Here is a 17,864-nt window from a genome sequence, read left to right on the forward strand (position 1 = left end):
AGGTCACAAAAACACCAATCACATTACGTGGGTCGCGTAGCCCCGCCAAATATGAACAGTGGAGTTGTTTTAGCCGTTAGCATTAGTCGTTAGCTATGTAAAATGACATACTGGATACAAAAGAAGACAAGAGAAAACAAACACCTGACCAACTGGACGATCCAATGTCGGGATTTAGGCGAAACTTTCAGATAGCTAACACAAGTTTCACAGACAAAATGTGGCGAAAGCTTACTGCCCCTTCTTCTTTGTGATTATTATAAGCACCAAAGTTACACTAGCGCCTCCGTGTGGTTGACATGATAAGTGCCTAGAATAAGCGAACTGGCCAACTAGACATAACGGTGCAGAAAAGAACAGAGTACAAAATTTGAAAAAAAAGTGACTTTCATCATATAGATAGTTTACTTTCTGTAACATAATAATGATTCATTTTCTCATCACATAAAGAAAAGACAACATTTGAAGATAACTCTTCCACATGACGAAGGCGGATGTGAGCGATGCGAATCGTCTTTGCTTACCCGGATGTCACCCGGAAGTGAAACTATCCGGCACGCGGTCATAACATTTTCAAGCTTTCACACGTGTTAAAAGGAAAACAAAAAACAGGTTTGTCTATAAATTCTTTTGAAAGCAACTGAAATGTGGACATTATAAAACTATTTTACGACTGCGTGGTAGTTTGATACGTGTTTTATTCGCTAAACTAATCTGTGATAAATTTTCGCTAAGCCCACTTCGAAATATTTTCGTGACCACGAATGTTTAGAACGCATCACTACTCATATTTTGCGTCCATTTGCTGTTTGGGCACAGCATAACAAGAAGCATATTTTGGATTTATTGCCTAAAATATGGGTAACGTTGCACCCTCTCATTTTATATTGATTCGACTGATGTTTCAGGTTTAGAATCCACCATGACGTCTTTAGCCTACCAGCTGAAACGGCTGGCGCTTCCTCAGAATGACCTCAATTTACTGTCACGGAAAGAGGTTGCGTCTTTTCTTTTTGACCCCAATGAGGCGGCGACCCTCGACAGAAGCACCTTCTATGCTCTGGGTGAGTCTCTTGCCTCCACCTCCTTAGCTTCTCCATACTTTTTCATCCTGTGTAACCTTTCAAACCGTGCCTTTATGCAGGCTGTACGGGCCTAGAGGAGCTCCTGGGGATCGAACCAGCCCTTAAGGAGTTCCAGGACTCTCTCTTCAGCCGGGCATCGCTCACGCTGGAGCGCAGCGTCCAGTCGAAAGATGTCAACAAGAAGCTAGACGCCGACATCTCTTTGTTCCTCACCCGCATCTCCCCATACTTCCTCCTCAAGCCGGCACACAAGTGCATCGAGTGGCTGGTACACCGGTGCGTCATTTGTAATTTTAATACACCTTAACCACATTCACCATATTGGTACGCACCTTGGGGAGTATCACTGAGCGCCTTTTCACTCTCTTACTGATACTGACAAGAAATCGGATACCATCGTTATCTCCCTTCTTGTGTGTGTGCAGCTTCCATGTTCATCTGTACAACGTTGATAGCCTGCTAGCTTGCGCGCTGCCTTATCACCACACCAACACGTTTGTCCGAGTGGTTCAGCTCCTCAAGATCAAGGATGCCACACACCGCTGGAATTGGTTGCAGGCCCTGCAGGTGAGACGTGATGATGTCTCCCAAACGAAAGCTCACGATTCAGCTAGTCGGGAGCTTGCTAAATGTTTTAATTTGTCCGTGTTTGGTTGTTTAGAAACCGGGCGTGCCGCTGGCCAAAGGGGCTCTGGTCACCCACTGCTTCTCGGATCTGGGCTTCATGGACTTCATCTGCAACAACATCGTCACACGGTCCATTCAGGTAGCCACATGTCACACATGTTGGGATGCAAACGTCTCAAATAAATTTAAGGGGAATAGGTCAGGATGGGAAATATTTGCAATGAAAGGATTATAATGGAAAAGTATTCTTTTCAAGCACAAATACTGCATAATCATTTTGTTTTGTCATACATAGATGTGCAATGAATGATTATCTCAATAAATCTAAATTATTATTCAAATTATTTTTCAGTTAATGATTCAGGCTAAAAAAAAAAAATCAAATTTTTGTCAATATTGGGACATTATTTCAAATTGGGAGTGCAGAAAATGCACACACACAAATGGCATTCATCGTTATTTTGTTGCTTTCTTTCAGGCTTTTTCCGGACATTCCCAAAGTTTCTCCCAGCTGCGAGTGGTCTTCTCTTTCTACGCCTCCACCATCGTGTCAGCTCTGGACGCCGTTGACAAAGTGTCAGACACCATCATTTCCAAACTGCTCCCCTATGTGCAGGAGGTACGGATCCATTAACATTGATTACTTTTATAATATGAAGCGTGATATTGGATATGATGACATTTTGTCCCGTTGCCGCTTTTCAGGGTCTGAAGTCAAATCTGGCTGACTACAAGGCGGCCACCTACATGATCGTGTGCCAAATGGCGGTAAAAGTGGTGATGGAGGCCGGTCTGATCAACACGCTGGCGCTGCGCATCAGCAAGTCCATGCTCAAAGAGCCCGTGTTGACCAAAGAAGGGCTGGGCTGCCTCATCGTGCTGCTGCAGAGCCAGAAAGACGGCGCGGCCGGGTCCAGGTAGGACGGAGCAACGTGACCCAGGGAGCATTAACGACCTTGATGGAACAGATTCTTGTCATTGCCATTGAATGAGTAAAGTCCAGAGTGCGAGTACTTGTGTACTTGTGCTCAGATTCTGCAGCCACGTGTGTTCCATGCCTGCGTTGGCATCCACGCTTCAGCTCATGGCCGCCACCCACGACGTGAGCCCTCTGCTGCGCTACCTCCTGCCTCATCTGGTCCACGCCGCCTTTGGCAGCTCAGGTGAGAACGGAACCCAAGCAAAGCCTTGAAAATCAAACGATGGTGCTTTAAACGTTCCTGTGCTCTTTTTGTGTTTTCGATAGGTGACACCCACGTGTTGGAGTCGCTCCTGGAGTCTGTCCCCCTGACCAAAGGCCTGGATGATCACATGGCTCGGTAAACGTCTTTTTTGGTCTAAGGGTAGCCAGTCAAAATTATGTGTACATGTTCAGCTTCGCGTTCAATAGAATTATGGATCTGTTTGCTGCGCAGTTGGCTGCTCGATGATTACCTGAGTCAGACGGAGCTCACCGAGGACAACATCGACACCCTCAACCAGCGTCTGCAGCCCCTGGTGCGACTTTTCGAGTCCAAGTGAGTGCACGCGGTACCTGACGCATCCCCAAAAGAAGCTCAAGGCGCTTAAAGGTTGCCATTGTCGCGCCTCAGATACTTCGGGGCTCTGGACGGCGTCCTCTCCGGTCACGTGAAAGGCGTCAACAACTTGGAGCAAAAACGCCTCTTCCATCATTTCCTCTCTCTGTCCATGAGCAGTGGAAAATTCCAGGTGTGGTGACGAGACGGACGAAATTAAAAGCGTTAACTTACATTTGGCTGCTTCGTGATATTGGAAAAATGGGTGGTGACTCTGGCGATATTTGACACGTACCTAAAGACGTGTAGTTTTTATTATCTAATGAAGAAGTACTTAAAAATGTTTTTATTTATTTGTGGGAATCAGATTGTGGGCGACTCGGACACGTCGCTGCTGCTCAGCCTGAAGCACCCGCAGCCGTCACTACGAGTCTCGGCTCTGGAGCACCTGAGGAGCCTGGTTGCATCCGGGCAGGTGTGGCCGGAGACCTTGCGGCTTTTTCACGTTGTTTTGATGCTGCCTGGCTACGTTGTGACTTTTTTGTTTCCTACCCGCAGCTTCAGAGTTTGGATCAGGACTTCCTGAAAGACGCCGTCTTGGAGCGCTTGAAGGATGACGTGCTGGAGGTCGTCAGTGGGGCTCTTCAAACCTTGGAGGTATAAAACAATGGGATAGAACTTTTTTTTATTTTTTTTTGCACCTTTGTCCAGTTTTCACTTCAAGAAATAATTTTAAAGACCGGCATGAAAACAAATGAAAGATTAAAAAAAGTACACAACACACCAACTGAATGAAAAACTGCAATTGAAGCTCTGCACTTGTTTCTGGTTCCATCTCGGAGGTCATCTTTTTTTCTTCCCCAAAACTCCACAGCTATATCTTTCTGCCGAGTGCCTGATCCTGATCTCGAGATGGCAAAGCACTTTTAAAGTTTACATGGGCTTCACCCCCCCCCCCCCCCCCCCCACATGACCAGATGAACGCTTTGACTCTGATGATCAACAAAATATCTTTTGTTCGGCCTTTCGGTACGGCCTGCTTCATGATTGTTTTGGAGACCGGCACTAAAGGAAGAGGAAGAAATTAGGCATGATAAATCGATTTTATCAGGATTTATTTATGTTGTCAAATAAAATGTTATTTTTTATTTTGTGTGGCAATTAATTATGATATCAGTGTATCAAGTTTTGTTGTCGTTTTCCAGATGTTAATTGACGTTTTGGACACCGAGGCCGTCGTGTCCAATTTGCTGTCCCTCCTCCAAAGAATCGATCAACCCGAGGCTGACAGCTGGTTAGAACTTGCTCTTTTTTTTTTTTTATTCGTTTGTATTTTTCCAACTTTAAAAACTGTATCGAAATGAACTGAAACCTTTCCGCCTCCTTTTCGTTTTCTATACGGCGATGGATTTATTGCTTTTCTCCACCAGGCTGCCAGTTTTAACAGAAGCGTTGCGTTTACTGACCGATTCCCGGCTCGGAAAGGGGAGTGCCGAGCAGGCGGAGAAGATTTTCTGGGGCCTGCTGCCCTTCTTAGTGGTCACCACCGCTCGACCAGGCTGCGCTCAGCTCTGCTTCGCACGCTGCGTCGCCCGCTGCGACGTCCTCGCCCGGCATCCGCTCACCATCACCTGGGCGGAAGGTTGGCGCCAAAACCTCCCTGAGGTTTTCCTGATCTCCGTTTCGGAGCTGAAACCGTTTCTTCTGACCACACAGAACTGGACGAAGTGATGAAGCGGAGCTCTCAAGCCAACAAGGTCGGTTTGGCTAACCAGCATCTGGTTTCCACGTTGAAGAAGAACCTCGGCAACATGGAGCAATTGGACAAGCGTAACGCCGTAAGTTGTTTTACGCCATGTTACAGGCTTATTCCAAAACGAAACATCTCAAAGTGCATCGGCTCCCCTTCCTCCTCGAGCGAGGGCATTAGCTTAGCATTTCCATTGGCTTTCTGCCTGTAGCAGCCGGAACTAACTTTGCTGCTGCTTTCCCCCGTCAGCTGGAGAAGTTTGGAGCGTTGGGGGAGCAGCATCGCGGCGCCGGTGTCAGAGGCTCCGCTTTCTTCGTGGTGATGACGGAGACTCTTCTCCTGGGCCTGGAGCAACTGGGCGAAACGGAGCACTTGCTCACCGCCCGGCAGGTCTTCACCGTTCTGGAGGCTCCGCTGCTGGAAGTCATCAAGTTCGATGACGCCCGGGTGAGCCGCGGTTCCAAACGAGATGAGAATTGACTGTATGACTCGCACCGACATGTGACGTACGCTGAGATTCGAACGCTACCTCTGTGTAACAGGAAGCCCCGCCCTCTGTCGCCCCCGCGTCCTTCGGTGAGGCGCTCTCCTTGTACTTGAGCAAATGCGAGCAGAAGCCCGACGGACGGCACGAACGAGAATACAACCACATGATGGTCAGTCTCCTCCGAGACTTCATCTCTTCTCTCAGGTGTTGCGACGGCGTTTTTAAAGGTGACCGAGGCTTTAATCCGCGTTCGCATTTTGCCGTGACCACAAGCTGACTCTCTTGAGCGTCTTTCTTCTTTGCCAGCTGCTGTGTGGTGGAACCCGGAGAAGCTGGACACCAACACCTGCTGCTACTTGGGGCTCGTCTCCCGCCTCTTCGCCGTTGTCATCGGCGGCGCCGGCGAAGGGCCAATGGCCGGGAGCTTTCGAGAGCTCGCGAAGCTCCTTGTTAAGGTCGATTTATTTCAATAAAGCGTTCCCCCCAACACGATCTTCTTTTTTGGGGCCGTGAAATAAACGCAAACTTTGGACATTCCCTGCAGGTTCACCTGAGCCATCCGGCTGTCCTCTTCAAGTTTCTCTGCATGCTGTGGGGATACGGCGACAACCGCGGGGACCAGCTGGGCGTCCAGGTCGGTGTAGTCCTGCAGACCCGGGCGCTCTACGTGGGCGGCGCTTTGCTGAGCGCCCAGCCTGCCACCACGCTGGCGCAGCTTGCCGGAGCCGACTCGCCCGGTAAATCAATGAACGCAGTCAATACGAGGCAAATTTTTGAGCGTGGACATTTTACAAGCATGCTTTTGTCTGTGTGCATTTGTTTGTCTCTGCATGTCTGTGTGTTTTTTTTTTTTTTTTAAAGTGGTACCGGCATTGCTGTGCTGTCTGACCTCACCCATCCGGGAGATCCGAAGGGCTTCGATCAGCGCTTTGCAGAGCCTGTCGGTGGCCGACGCCACTCCCTTCCACCCGATCGTAGGAAAGCTTCTGAACACTTCAGAGGAAATTGTCGCCGACCCGTCGTACTTGAGCACGGTTGGGGGAAACTCGCATTTGCTCGCTTGCTCTCGCGCATCACGTCTGTACTGCGGTCTAACGCGGATGTTACCCTGCAGGCTCTGGGTGGTTTTCACGACGCATGCGAGTCCGCTAAAAGGAAGACGCCGCTGCAGGCGGCGTTAACGCAGCTGCTGCTGAGCATTCGGGATCCTTGCTGCCCGTCCTATACCGCCTCCTGCCTGCTCAGGGCGTTGAGCCGCGTCAATGGGCAGGCGAGTACAAGTCGGCGATGCCACAACATCTGCGCTCCGTGAGACGTTCTCGCAAAAGTTTGCGAGGACCGAACATCAACGGACACTCAATAGCTCTGCGCGCTCCCCTCAGGCCGTCCTTTCCGCTCTGCTGCCCCTGCTGGATCGGCTGCTCAACAATGACCCCGACATGTCCACCATGCTGCTGGACGAGTGCCAACTTTTACAACTCCTCCTGGGCAAGTACGACGAGACGGTGGCCCCGCTGCTGGCTGCAGACCGCAACTGTCTGGACCTGTTTGTGAAAGCCATGAAGACCTCCACTCCGGCATTGTCGGGGATCCTCAGCTGCCAGATCATGGCTCTGGAACAGGTCAGGGCTTTTATTTTGGAAAATAATTGTCCAGGTTAGGCGGCTTGGTGCGCTAGTACATCTGCGGTTCATTCGACACTGTAATTAAGATTAAGATTAAGATATCCTTTATTTGTCCCACGCTGGGGAAATTTACAGCCTCCAGCAGCAAGAAGAAAAAACAAACAATGAGGACAAGCTCAGTTAAAAAAAAAAAAAACGAACAAAATGGCTGGATCGCTGTTACAGACCTTGCCCAACTCATCCCGCAGATCAAAAAGCCATTCTTCAACGCCTTGGGAGATGAGAAGGTCCAACAGGAGCTGCTCAAGGTCATGTTTGACCTGCTGGTGGAAAGCAAAAGTCCGATCCTCGCCGACGCCATCGGCAGTGCTTTTAAAGCGGTAAGCGCGCCATCGCCGTCTTGTCTTTCAAATTGAAAGCCGGCAGCAGGCATCCGAATGGTTTGTGTATGTTGGTTGAAAGAAAAAAAAAACGAGAGAGAAAAACGTGTTGTTGAGACGGTGAACAATCAATCTCATAACCGCCACGATCTTTGTCTTTGTTATTGCAAACAGATCGCAGTGGATGCTCAGTTGGTGGCTAACGAGCTGGCGCCACCGGAGAAAGCCAAAGTCGCCGTGACGGTTCAGCAAACCCGCCGGAGCAGATTGATGCAAAGGTGGAGTTTGGCTTTTTAGCACAGGTGGAAGCGAGAAGTCCTTGAGAAAAGCGCTACTTGCTTTGCTTTGCTTTGCTTTGAGACGCCATAGATAGGCTAACAAAATAGTGGTTGGGCAACATAACATCACGAATCTCATGGCATTTCCTCCGTATTCTTCCTCGGCTTTGCTAACGACGGCCCCTCATCCCCCTCCCTCAGGAAACCTGACGAGAGTAGTGACGTATCTCCAGACGGGCCCACTGTTTCCTGGCGCAGAGTCACTCTGATCCTGGAGCTGCTGCAGCACAAGAAGAAGTTGAAGCGAGCCCAGACGTTGGTGCCGGTTCTCTTCGCGCTGCTTGCCAGGTAACGCCGGAAGACTCGGAACGGTAAAGCGCGTCGCCGATGCGACTTGATTTCCGTCGCTCCGTTTGTTCCTCAGGAGCCTGGAGGCAAGTTCTGCGGAACTGCCCAACATGGAGTACACCAAGCAGCTTTTGCTCAGCTGCCTGCTCAACGTCTGCAACAAAATGGCGCAGAATGAACAACCGAATGCGCCGGGTGGGTCCGGCGGCGGGGCTGCTTCTGTATGGTCACGTGGTCACGCTCTTGGTTTCATGTTATCATTTTTGTCCATCCAGACGTCCTGGATGAAGACAAGTTCAGCGTGGAGCTGGTGGTCCAGTGCATCCGAGCAACGGACGTGCCGCAGACTCATCATCACGCTCTGTTGCTGCTGGGCACCGTCGCCAACATCTTCCCTGTGAGTCGTTTGGACTTTTTTTGCGGGGCGGGGGGGGGGGGTGATCGTCTCACATCTGAACAAAACTGACTTGCGTTTTGTTGTTCTTCCAGGAGAAAGTTCTGCACAACATCATGCCCATCTTCACCTTCATGGGCGCTAACATCATGCGTCTCGACGACGCCTACAGCTTCCGAGTCATCGACAAAACGGTCCAGATGGTCATCCCGGCTCTGATTCAGGTGATGCGCGGCGGAGTTGGCTTTGCCCGTAATAGCCCGGTTGTATAAAACTATGAAACGCCCCGTGAGCCACGCCTTCTCATCGCACGGCTCGAGTTGAATTCCAATTCCAAGCGTAACGTTTTGGGCGTTTGTGCCGATTCTGGTTAATAATAATATTGGACTACCGCCCCCTGCAGGCCCGCGGCCAGTCGGACGACAGCGTGGACGCGGTGGTGACGAGGATCGTGCACGTCTTTGCCGACGCGCTGCCTCACGTGCCCGAACACAGGCGGTTGCCCATCCTGGCTCAACTGGTCGCCACGCTGGGCCCGGCCCGCTTCCTCTGGGTCCTCATGCTCCTCCTGTTCAAGCTTCACACCGCACGGGCGCCCGGCTCCGAAAGCGAGAAGGCAAGGAATTTCGATCGGCAATCGTTTCTCCAGCGGGACGTGTTTTGCTCAATCGTGTCTTGCCTCGTCGAACAAGATGTAGTGACGGCGATGACTGGTTTCTCAGGAAGCGGCGCTGGAGAGAGATGTGGACTTCTGGATCTCCGTCTGTTGCCAGTTCGAGGTGGCCGAGCAGCTCACGTCGCTCATCAACATCCTGAACTTCCTCATCAAGCTGCCCGACGACAAGGAGGATGGTGAGTGAACGCGGAGAGTTTTGCACCGCGGCAACAATATGTCATCCGCTCCGTGGTGGAACGTCCAATTCGTCTTGTGCGTATTCACCCAGCGTTTTGTTCTTTTGCCATACAAAGTATTTGACGTGCTCAGGAATGTTTGGGAAACACTTGTAACCGATATTTAGCGTCGTCGGCAGCCGCGGCGGCCAAGCCCGCCCTCGGCCGGCGAGGAGCCGGCAAAAAGAAGAAGAAGGAAGAGGAGGAGAAGGTGGAGGAGCTGATCTTCAGCGTGGAGGCCCACAGCGGCAAGGAGTTGAGACACTTCAAGTTCCTCTCGGTCTCCTTCATGGCTCAGCTGCTCGGCTCGGCCAGCTTCATCGGGAAGGTGAGCGATGTCTGGCGACGAAAGTGGAAGCAAATGATTTCACGTTGTCTCATCCTACTTTTTTTTTTTTTACCCCCCGCCCCCCCAGGTAGCAGAGACTCAGGACGTCGTCGATGGCGTCCGCGCAGAGTCTCTCCAGCAGCTGCAGCAGCAGTGAGTTTGCGTCTCATCTCATCAAAGATAAATCGGAAAAATGGTTGCTCGAAAAGGATCCTTTGTCCCAGGCTACTGGAGGACAACCTGCGTTACATTCAACGTGTCGCGCGCTGTGTGGAGGAGAACGCCGACAAGCCCATCGCAAAGTTTTGGAGAGTTCTTCTCAATAAGTCCTACGACGTTCTGGATAAGGTGAGGCCTTTCTCCGCTTGGTCACATTTTCTTCACGTACCAAGTTGGACAAATTTGTTTCCTTTCCTCCTGGCCAAGTTGAACGCTTTGTTGCCCACGGACACGTTCATCACGGTGATGAGGGGGCTGATGGGAAACCAGCTGCCGTCGGTGAGGAGGAAAGCCATGGAGCTTCTCAACAACAAGCTGCAGCACAAGACCCACTGGGCAGAGCAACAGGTACCGTCGGGAGAGCGCAAATGAAATGAAATACGCTCCCTCTAGAAGGAAATGGATCCAAATAAAGTCCAAATATCCTCCCGCCGCAGGTCAGCGTCCTCTTACAGCTCATCGGGGACCTCATCGCCATCGTGGGCACAACGCGCGGGAACGCGGCGGAGGAGGCGGCGGCGACTGAGCAGGCCGTCAACAGGCAGACGGCGCTCTACAGCCTCAAGCTGCTCTGCCGCCTCTTCGGCCCGGCTCATCAGGACGCCTTCGTGCCCGTCCTGCTGCGCATGGTGGAGATCGTCACCTCGCCGCACGAAGACAAGAACGTGATGGCCAGCGCCCTGCTGTGCGTCGCCGAGGTGGTCAGCGCCCTCAAAGCTCTCGCCATCCCGCAGCTGCCAAGGTTTGCGTCCAATGCGATGGAGCTCGCTAAAACTTGCCCAAACGGAGCGGCAAAGTCGGCATCCATGCATGTGGCCTGCCTGCAGGTTGATGCCGGCCGTGCTGCACGTGCTCACCGACAGGAAGGATCTGCTGACCTCTGAGATTTACTTGCTGAGCGCCGTCACCGCCCTGCAGCGCGTCGCCGAGACGCTGGCGCACTTCATCAGCCCTTACCTGCAGGATACCACCTTGCAGGTTTGTCAAATCAAGCTTTTCCACGGTTGAAACAAAAGCACATAATGTACGTACGGAAGATGAGGATCGGGATGTGTGATCGCACTTTTTAATCAAAAAGTTGCCACCTTGCAGCTTTAACGGTTTGTTTTGCGGCTCACTTGAATCCTCAAACAGTCCAAATCCCTTCCAGGTGTGTTGGCTGACGCGCCTACTGGAGGAATCTTTGCCGTCATCCTCAGCCGCAACCAGTCAACTGTCCCTGCGACTGGCCTCTCTCAGGAGCTCCCTGGCCAGCAAGCTCCCCCCCAGGGTCCTCTTGCCCGTCCTGACCAAGTGCTACACGGTCATGGTGGTCGACAAGAAGGTGAGCGAGAACACACGACGTTCGTTGCGGCCTGTTCCTGTGATGTGTCGCCACGTCCACCATGTTGGATGTGGCGAGCTTGTTCCTTCAGACAGCGACAGCCTGTGCACAAAGCTGCGCTAAGCAGTTACTGACCAGAGTGCTTCTCCCTCAGGACCAGCTGGGGGCGCTGATGAGCATCCTCAAGGAACACATGCGCCACATGGACCGAGAGCAGCTCAGCTTCCACCAATCGGAGCTCACCGGCTTCTTCCTCGCCGCCCTGGATTTCAGAGCCCAATTCTGCCAGGTGCGTTTGGTGCTCTCGCGCGAAGCGTCTGTCTGTGGGACCTTCTGACGTTTTTGCTTGGCGCAGGGCGACCTGGCGACGGCAGCTCAGATCGAGGGCAGCGTCATCGACTGCCTGCTGGTCATGGTGATGAAGCTGTCCGAAGTCACCTTCAGGCCGTTCTTCTTCAAGGTGACTCGAGCGTGCTGACCTTTTTGATTTTTGAAGAACTTTGACGTGCAATTCTGGCGAGATGAAGTCAACATTTGCCTTTTTCCTCAGTTGTTCGACTGGAGCAAATCGGGCCGGAAAGAGCGTCTGCTGACATTCTTCCGACTATCCGACTGCATTGCCGAGCGCCTCAAAGGTCTCTTCGTCCTGTTTGCTGGAAACCTGGTCAAACCCTTCGCAGACCTCCTCCAGCAGACCAACGTCTCCCAGACTGGTGAAGCTTGCATCTTTTTACCCCCCGCCCCCTCCCTCACCCCCGCCCCAACAACTCGGAAACTCATCAGTCTTGGTCTCCATTGTCCAGAGGAGCCGTTGTTCGATTCCGAGCACGGTGCCGAAAAGAGCCAGCTGCTGCTTTGCAGCGTGCTGGACTGCCTGCACAAAATCTTTTTGTACGACACGCAGCGCTTCCTCAGCAAGGAGCGTGCCGAAGCCCTCCTGGTGCCCCTCGTTGACCAGGTGAGCAATATGACGGGACGCCTGAGCATATCGAATAAAAGAAGACATTTTTTTAAATTTCTGTGGGCGCGCGCGCCGGTCAGCTGGAGAACAGGCTCGGTGGCGATGAGGAGTACCAGCAGAGGGTGACCAAACATCTTATCCCGTGCGTGGGTCAGTTTGCCGTGTCGCTGGCGGACGACACCCAGTGGAAAAGCCTCAACTACAACATCCTGCTCAAGTGCAGACACGCCGACGCCAAGGTGACGGCTGCCGGGCGCCTTTCGTGACGCCGGTTCGCGAGGCTCAAAACGGGAAGTTGACTCCTCCTCCTCCTCCGTTCTCAGGTGCGCTTCTCTTCGCTGCTCATGCTGATGGAGCTGGCGGCCAAGCTGAAGGAGAACTATATGGTGCTGCTTCCAGAGACCATCCCCTTCCTGGCTGAACTCATGGAGGGTCAGTACAATCTTCAGATAATACCTGTAGCTAAAATGCATGACAAATGTAAATCCATGCATTATTGACGAAAAGGAGCTAGTAGAGACCACAAGATTGTGGCCAAAGCTTTTCAAAATGAGGATCATAAAGCATCAACCATGCAGTTAGCATCAACGGTTGCCACAGTTACCACGAAGAAGTAATAAAAGTTGCTGTCTTTATCATTACATCCAGCAGCCGCACAAAGCACATTTTAAGCAGGATCAGCTTTTGGACCTAAAATCGTAGCACTCGCTAAGCTACTATACTGCACATGTCCTGTTGGTTTGTATTTGTGTTGCATGTTTATTTTCCTTTCTCTGACTGGAGAATGCGTTTGGTTCAGTGACCTCACGGTGTTTGTTTCAGTTGTGTTACTCAAGAGGTTGCCAAACGAGAAAGTTGCCTTCCTACTGATTGTTTATCAAAAGGCCTCGACTTTTTTTCATGCAACTCATTCCGGCTGCAATTGTGTGTGTGTGTGTGTCAATTCATTCCGTTTGTGTTCCAGACGAATGTGAGGAGGTGGAGCATCAAGTTCAGAAGGTGGTTCAGGAGATGGAGGACATCCTGGGGGAACCGCTGCAGAGCTACTTCTAACACGCACACAGTTTGAAACATCACGCACCATTTTGTGTGGTGGGGGGGGGGGGGCAATAACGTTACGGCGTGCCTTTGTTGACCTTGTCAGAGTCACTCCCATCATGAAAACGGGGGAGAATCATGACGTGGTTTTATTTGTTATAAACGGACCACTATTTGCACACATCCTTAGGATAAGCTATTTTCTATTGTCATCACCCTTTTGGAGCAACTAGTAAGTGCCCAACCTGTCAGAATGGTGTGACTGCCGCTTTAAGAATCCCGGTCAGCAAGCTTGCGTATTGTGCCGCTTGCATGTGCTTTTGATTTAAAAAAAAAAAACTTTTTTGTGTTGAAACTGTCAAAGTCTCAAAAGGCGCTTTTCGGTAATATGACTTATTTCCCGAATATTTTGTCGGAAATAAATTGTTTCAAGTGTGACATTTTAGTTGTTTTTTTTGTGCGTATGTGATCCTTTGCCCCCTAAAGCTTGACTGAGGAGTAGAGACCCGTATTATACTGCCCCCGAGGTGGCCGAGGCGTGCACACAAGGGGGAGGAGCATAATAATGAATTGAAAAAAAATATTTTTTAAACTTTTATTTTAATAGCTTTACTGTATGTTTTATAAGGTATAGAGTTCTATTTTTCTTTTTTTGGGGGGGGGGCGGCTGAAGCGGATTGATGATATTTCCATGAATTGCAGTGGGGAAAGATGATTTGAGATCCATTGAATCAATCAAAATCATGTCACCACAATTTTATACAGGGCGCCGCCACCAAAATCGACATATTACAAATTCGAACGCGATCTGTTTCGACATCTTTGATGTGAAATTTCAGTTGAACACGTGACCTTTTTTTTTTTTTTTCAAGGTTGAAGAATGACATTCATTTGCAATAATAATTCTAAACAAATATAACATCAATTCACTTGCATAAGCAGATTCGATGCAAACACCAACTGGCTTTTTGATCAAAAGAAAATTCATTTCAAATTCAAAAATTCAAAGTCTTTTTCTAGCACGCTTTTGGTTATTTGCTTTGGTATATTTGCTTAATTGATTCCAAATCGTCCACAGTGATGACGGGGTGGCCTTCTTGTGTTGTCAGTGCGAGCGATGATTAACCCGGGTGGCGTCACTCGCTGCTGGTGATGTCACACCGTCCCGGGCGAGAGAGTGCTCCTGCTCCCTCTCTCTCTCTCTTTTCTTTGTCTCCGTGTCTGTTGTCTTCATTTTCCCTTCAGCAGCATGCAGCGAGCCAAGACCGCCCTGCAGCTTCTCATCACCTCCACCACACGTCCTCTTTGCCATCGCCATTTTCACCGTCCTCATCGTCGCCGGCATCAGGCGGCACACTCCGTGGGGATTATCGGAGTGCCTTTCTCCAAAGGACAGGTGAGGCCCGGTGACCCCACGGCTCCTTAATCATCCGCTCGACCGACCTAACATACCACATAAAGAAACGGTGTTGCGTGCGTGTGTTTGATGCAGCCCCGGGACGGCGTGCAGCTCGGACCGGACGTGATCCGTGCTGAGGGACTCGTGCGGAAACTTCAGGGGCAAGGTGACGATTGGTCAGACGTTCTTACGCGACGGATTTTGACACGCGCATTAAATAATTCAGATGGTTCCAAGATACAACTTGTATAATTATAATTTGTGCAAATCATGTAACTCTTTTTTTATTGCGCTGTTTTTGTTGTAGTCTCACATTGATAACATCTTATTTGTGGCATGGAGAGAGATTTATTATTATTAAAAAAAAAATATTGGCGGCGCAACGTAATTTGCAGCCATGTGCACTCGCGAGTACATCAAGATTGCATTTGTTGGCTTTGTTATATTTGTAACGTGGCAAATGTAAACGCACTCGCTCGCTCTCTCACACTTTTACTTCGTTACATATTTAACAGCGGGCAGGTTACTGTGTCCACAACTGGTTGACTTTGCTCGGCACGACGCACAAAACACACACAAAGTTGACCGGCTGTGTTCATCTCACTTTTGGAGAGCCAGTTGTTTGTAGAGTAGTAGTAGTTGTTTGCACAGCGTGTGTCCCAACAACACATCTTTTTTTTTTTTTCCTAATTTTTCTACCCCAGGCTGCGCCGTGAAGGATTATGGGAACTTGTCCTATGAGGAGGTGCTGCCCGACGAGCCCGTGGGGCGCGTCAAACACCCCCGGGCGGTGGGCGACGCCAACCGGAAGCTGTCGCAGGCGGTGCGGGCGGTGAAACGGGACGGGCACACGGCGGTCGTACTGGGTGGAGACCACAGGTTTGGATCGAATGTGGAAAAATGGCGGACTAGCCTGTTGAAACAAGTCCAAAAAAAAAAAAATGTCTGTCAATCATCCACTGACAGGACATGGATGACACCGTAACCCGATCTATGTAACCTTCAACATATAGACACACGTATAACGTTTTGCTAACTTGGATGTTCCCAGCCTGGCCATCGGCTCCGTGCACGGGCACGCGTCTGCCGTGGGGGATGTGAGCCTGGTTTGGGTGGACGCCCACGCGGACATCAACACGCCGCTCAGCACGCCCACGGGAAACATGCACGGCCAGCCTGCGTCCTACCTGCTCCACGAGCTGCGCCCAAAGGTCAACAAAGAAGACACGCCACGCCATTTGGCCCAAAGGCGCAATTTGTGCTCTTCTGAAAGAGCGCAACTTGAAACGTCGCTCGCATTTGCATTGACGGCTAAAATAGTGCACAAGTGAGGTGGCCGCGAGTGTCCGGTGTGGCGTCAAGAGAGTTGACGTCCAAACGTTTGTATTTGTCAGGTGCCCGTCCTCCCCAACTTCTCGTGGATGACGCCGTGCGTGTCGGCCAAACATTTGGTCTACATCGGCCTGAGAGACCTCGACCCCGAGGAGCAGTGAGTCTTCCTTTACCACACCACACATTCCCAAAGTCAAAACAATTTGGAGTTCAGTTGTTATTGTTTCCGTCCATGTGTTCTTTTCTTTCTATTTATATTTTCCTGTTCCTGCACACGACTGTGTTCTTCTTACTGTTTGTGTATTCCCGTTCACCTCTATGTTCTTGTGCAAATATTGCTGTGTTTGGGTGTTCCCGTAGCCGTGTGTGTCTTGTGTTCTTCTTCCTGTGTCCGTCTATGTCAGGTGTGTGTTCCTGTTATACATTCCTCTTTTTGTGTTCCTGTGCCTGTCTGCGCCGACCAGAAACGTCACGTCGGCTATGCGTTGTGTTTTCCCGCCGCTGTGCAGTTTCCTCCTGAATCTGGTGGGCGCGAAGGCCTTCTCCATGACGCAAGTGGACGCCCTGGGCATCGGCCGAGTGATGGAGGAGACGTGCGACTTGCTGTGTAAAGGCGGGTAAGTACTCTAGCCCCGCCCCCCCACGCCCCCTCTCGAGTCTTCTTGACGTCACATGTCATCATTGAACACCGCCGGAGCAGGGCCAGAAGACCGATCCACCTGAGCTACGACGTGGACGCCTTGGACCCGGCCGTCACCCCAGCAACAGGGACGCCCGTGATGGGCGGCCTCACCTACAGGGAGGGCGTGTACATCGCCGAACACCTCGCCAACACTGGTTGGAAATCTACACGCTCACATTACAGACAACAAACTGGCTGCGTGCGTGTCTTGCTGCCAGTGCGCACGCGTTCCCGTTAATTCGTGGGTGCAATTTGTGTCCGTGTGTGTTTCAGGGCTGCTGTCGGCGGTGGACGTGGTGGAGGTGAACCCTGCCGTGGGCGTGTCCGAGCAGGACGTGCGCCGGACGGCCGGGGTGGCGGTGGACATTTTGCTGGGCTGCTTCGGGCGGCTGCGCGGAGGAAACCACCCGCCGAATTTCTGCCTGCCTGACGCGTGACCACGACGCGAAAGACCTGAAGCCCCTTTTAGCTTTTCAGCCACCCTCTCTTCATATCCCGCTTAAGGTCCTGGTACTGTTCTCACATCTGAGACAAGTCAGTCACTAGTCCAACCACCGTCTTTTTGTCCAAAAAAACTGAAATACTTCACCTGGATGCTGGTTCAAGCCAAAGAAATTCTCACGCAAGCCTTGAATGACTCAAGTCGCTTTTTTGTTTGTTGTCTTTGCACATTTTTGTCTTCCTTATTCCACTCACTCCACATTTGGACTGATGTTTCATTTTGAAAATGGGAAGACGGTGCCATCTCATTTGTAGTAGAGGTAAAAAAAACAAAAGTTAGACTGTAGTTTGACAATAAAATTCACTAATTGATAAAACATATGTTCTATGCAACCCGGCTAATGCAAACATGGCGTTTTGATTAATATTGCCTTTGTGAATATAAATGAAGCAGCAAAACACACTGGTCTTCATCCATCGCCACCATTTTGTCACTTACAGTCAACTAAAAATGACACCACGGTGTCCGGCGTGCTCAGGTAACTACCGTCAGAGCTCACCTCCAGCTCTGCTTATGGATTTGGTCGCGAGCTGAGCACGGCAGACACTTTTTAGCTGACTGTAAGTGGCAGGACAAGACAAAAGAATTCAAGAAGTATTACAGTTCGTCTGATAATGTGAACGCTCAGCAGGGCAACATCCGAAATACCACAAGTGCACAAATGTGAGACGTTATCGTCCACAGAGCAAAGAACGAA

The 17,864-nt window shown here is 50.7% G+C and overlaps 2 protein-coding genes across 2 annotated transcripts; both read left to right on the forward strand.

The window, feature by feature from the left end:
• The first annotated feature begins 540 nt into the window (after positions 1-540).
• Positions 541-13,672, forward strand: heatr1 (HEAT repeat containing 1). Its single transcript, XM_052072399.1, has 45 exons — positions 541-612; positions 909-1,064; positions 1,145-1,361; positions 1,511-1,652; positions 1,747-1,851; positions 2,191-2,331; positions 2,418-2,629; positions 2,745-2,875; positions 2,959-3,031; positions 3,128-3,229; positions 3,305-3,422; positions 3,597-3,704; positions 3,788-3,886; positions 4,435-4,523; positions 4,660-4,871; positions 4,946-5,067; positions 5,229-5,426; positions 5,522-5,693; positions 5,773-5,921; positions 6,011-6,203; positions 6,328-6,500; positions 6,581-6,736; positions 6,849-7,088; positions 7,340-7,471; positions 7,646-7,749; positions 7,951-8,097; positions 8,174-8,292; positions 8,373-8,494; positions 8,587-8,715; positions 8,895-9,107; positions 9,214-9,343; positions 9,523-9,710; positions 9,799-9,863; positions 9,935-10,058; positions 10,137-10,277; positions 10,367-10,671; positions 10,757-10,907; positions 11,080-11,253; positions 11,408-11,542; positions 11,609-11,713; positions 11,804-11,966; positions 12,057-12,211; positions 12,295-12,453; positions 12,538-12,646; positions 13,179-13,672. The coding sequence occupies exons 2-45, from the start codon at positions 923-925 to the stop codon at positions 13,265-13,267; spliced, it is 6,453 nt and encodes a 2,150-aa protein (XP_051928359.1). The 5' UTR covers positions 541-612; positions 909-922; the 3' UTR covers positions 13,268-13,672.
• Positions 13,673-14,366: 694 nt separating this feature from the next.
• Positions 14,367-17,299, forward strand: arg1 (arginase 1). Its single transcript, XM_052072392.1, has 8 exons — positions 14,367-14,648; positions 14,745-14,817; positions 15,356-15,530; positions 15,703-15,862; positions 16,046-16,140; positions 16,493-16,600; positions 16,684-16,820; positions 16,939-17,299. Exons 1-8 carry the CDS (start codon positions 14,502-14,504, stop codon positions 17,100-17,102), a joined length of 1,059 nt encoding a protein of 352 aa, XP_051928352.1. The 5' UTR covers positions 14,367-14,501; the 3' UTR covers positions 17,103-17,299.
• The last annotated feature ends 565 nt before the right edge of the window (positions 17,300-17,864 follow it).

Source organism: Hippocampus zosterae, chromosome 7 (assembly GCF_025434085.1).
Source record: "Hippocampus zosterae strain Florida chromosome 7, ASM2543408v3, whole genome shotgun sequence".
Taxonomy (NCBI): domain Eukaryota; kingdom Metazoa; phylum Chordata; class Actinopteri; order Syngnathiformes; family Syngnathidae; genus Hippocampus; species Hippocampus zosterae.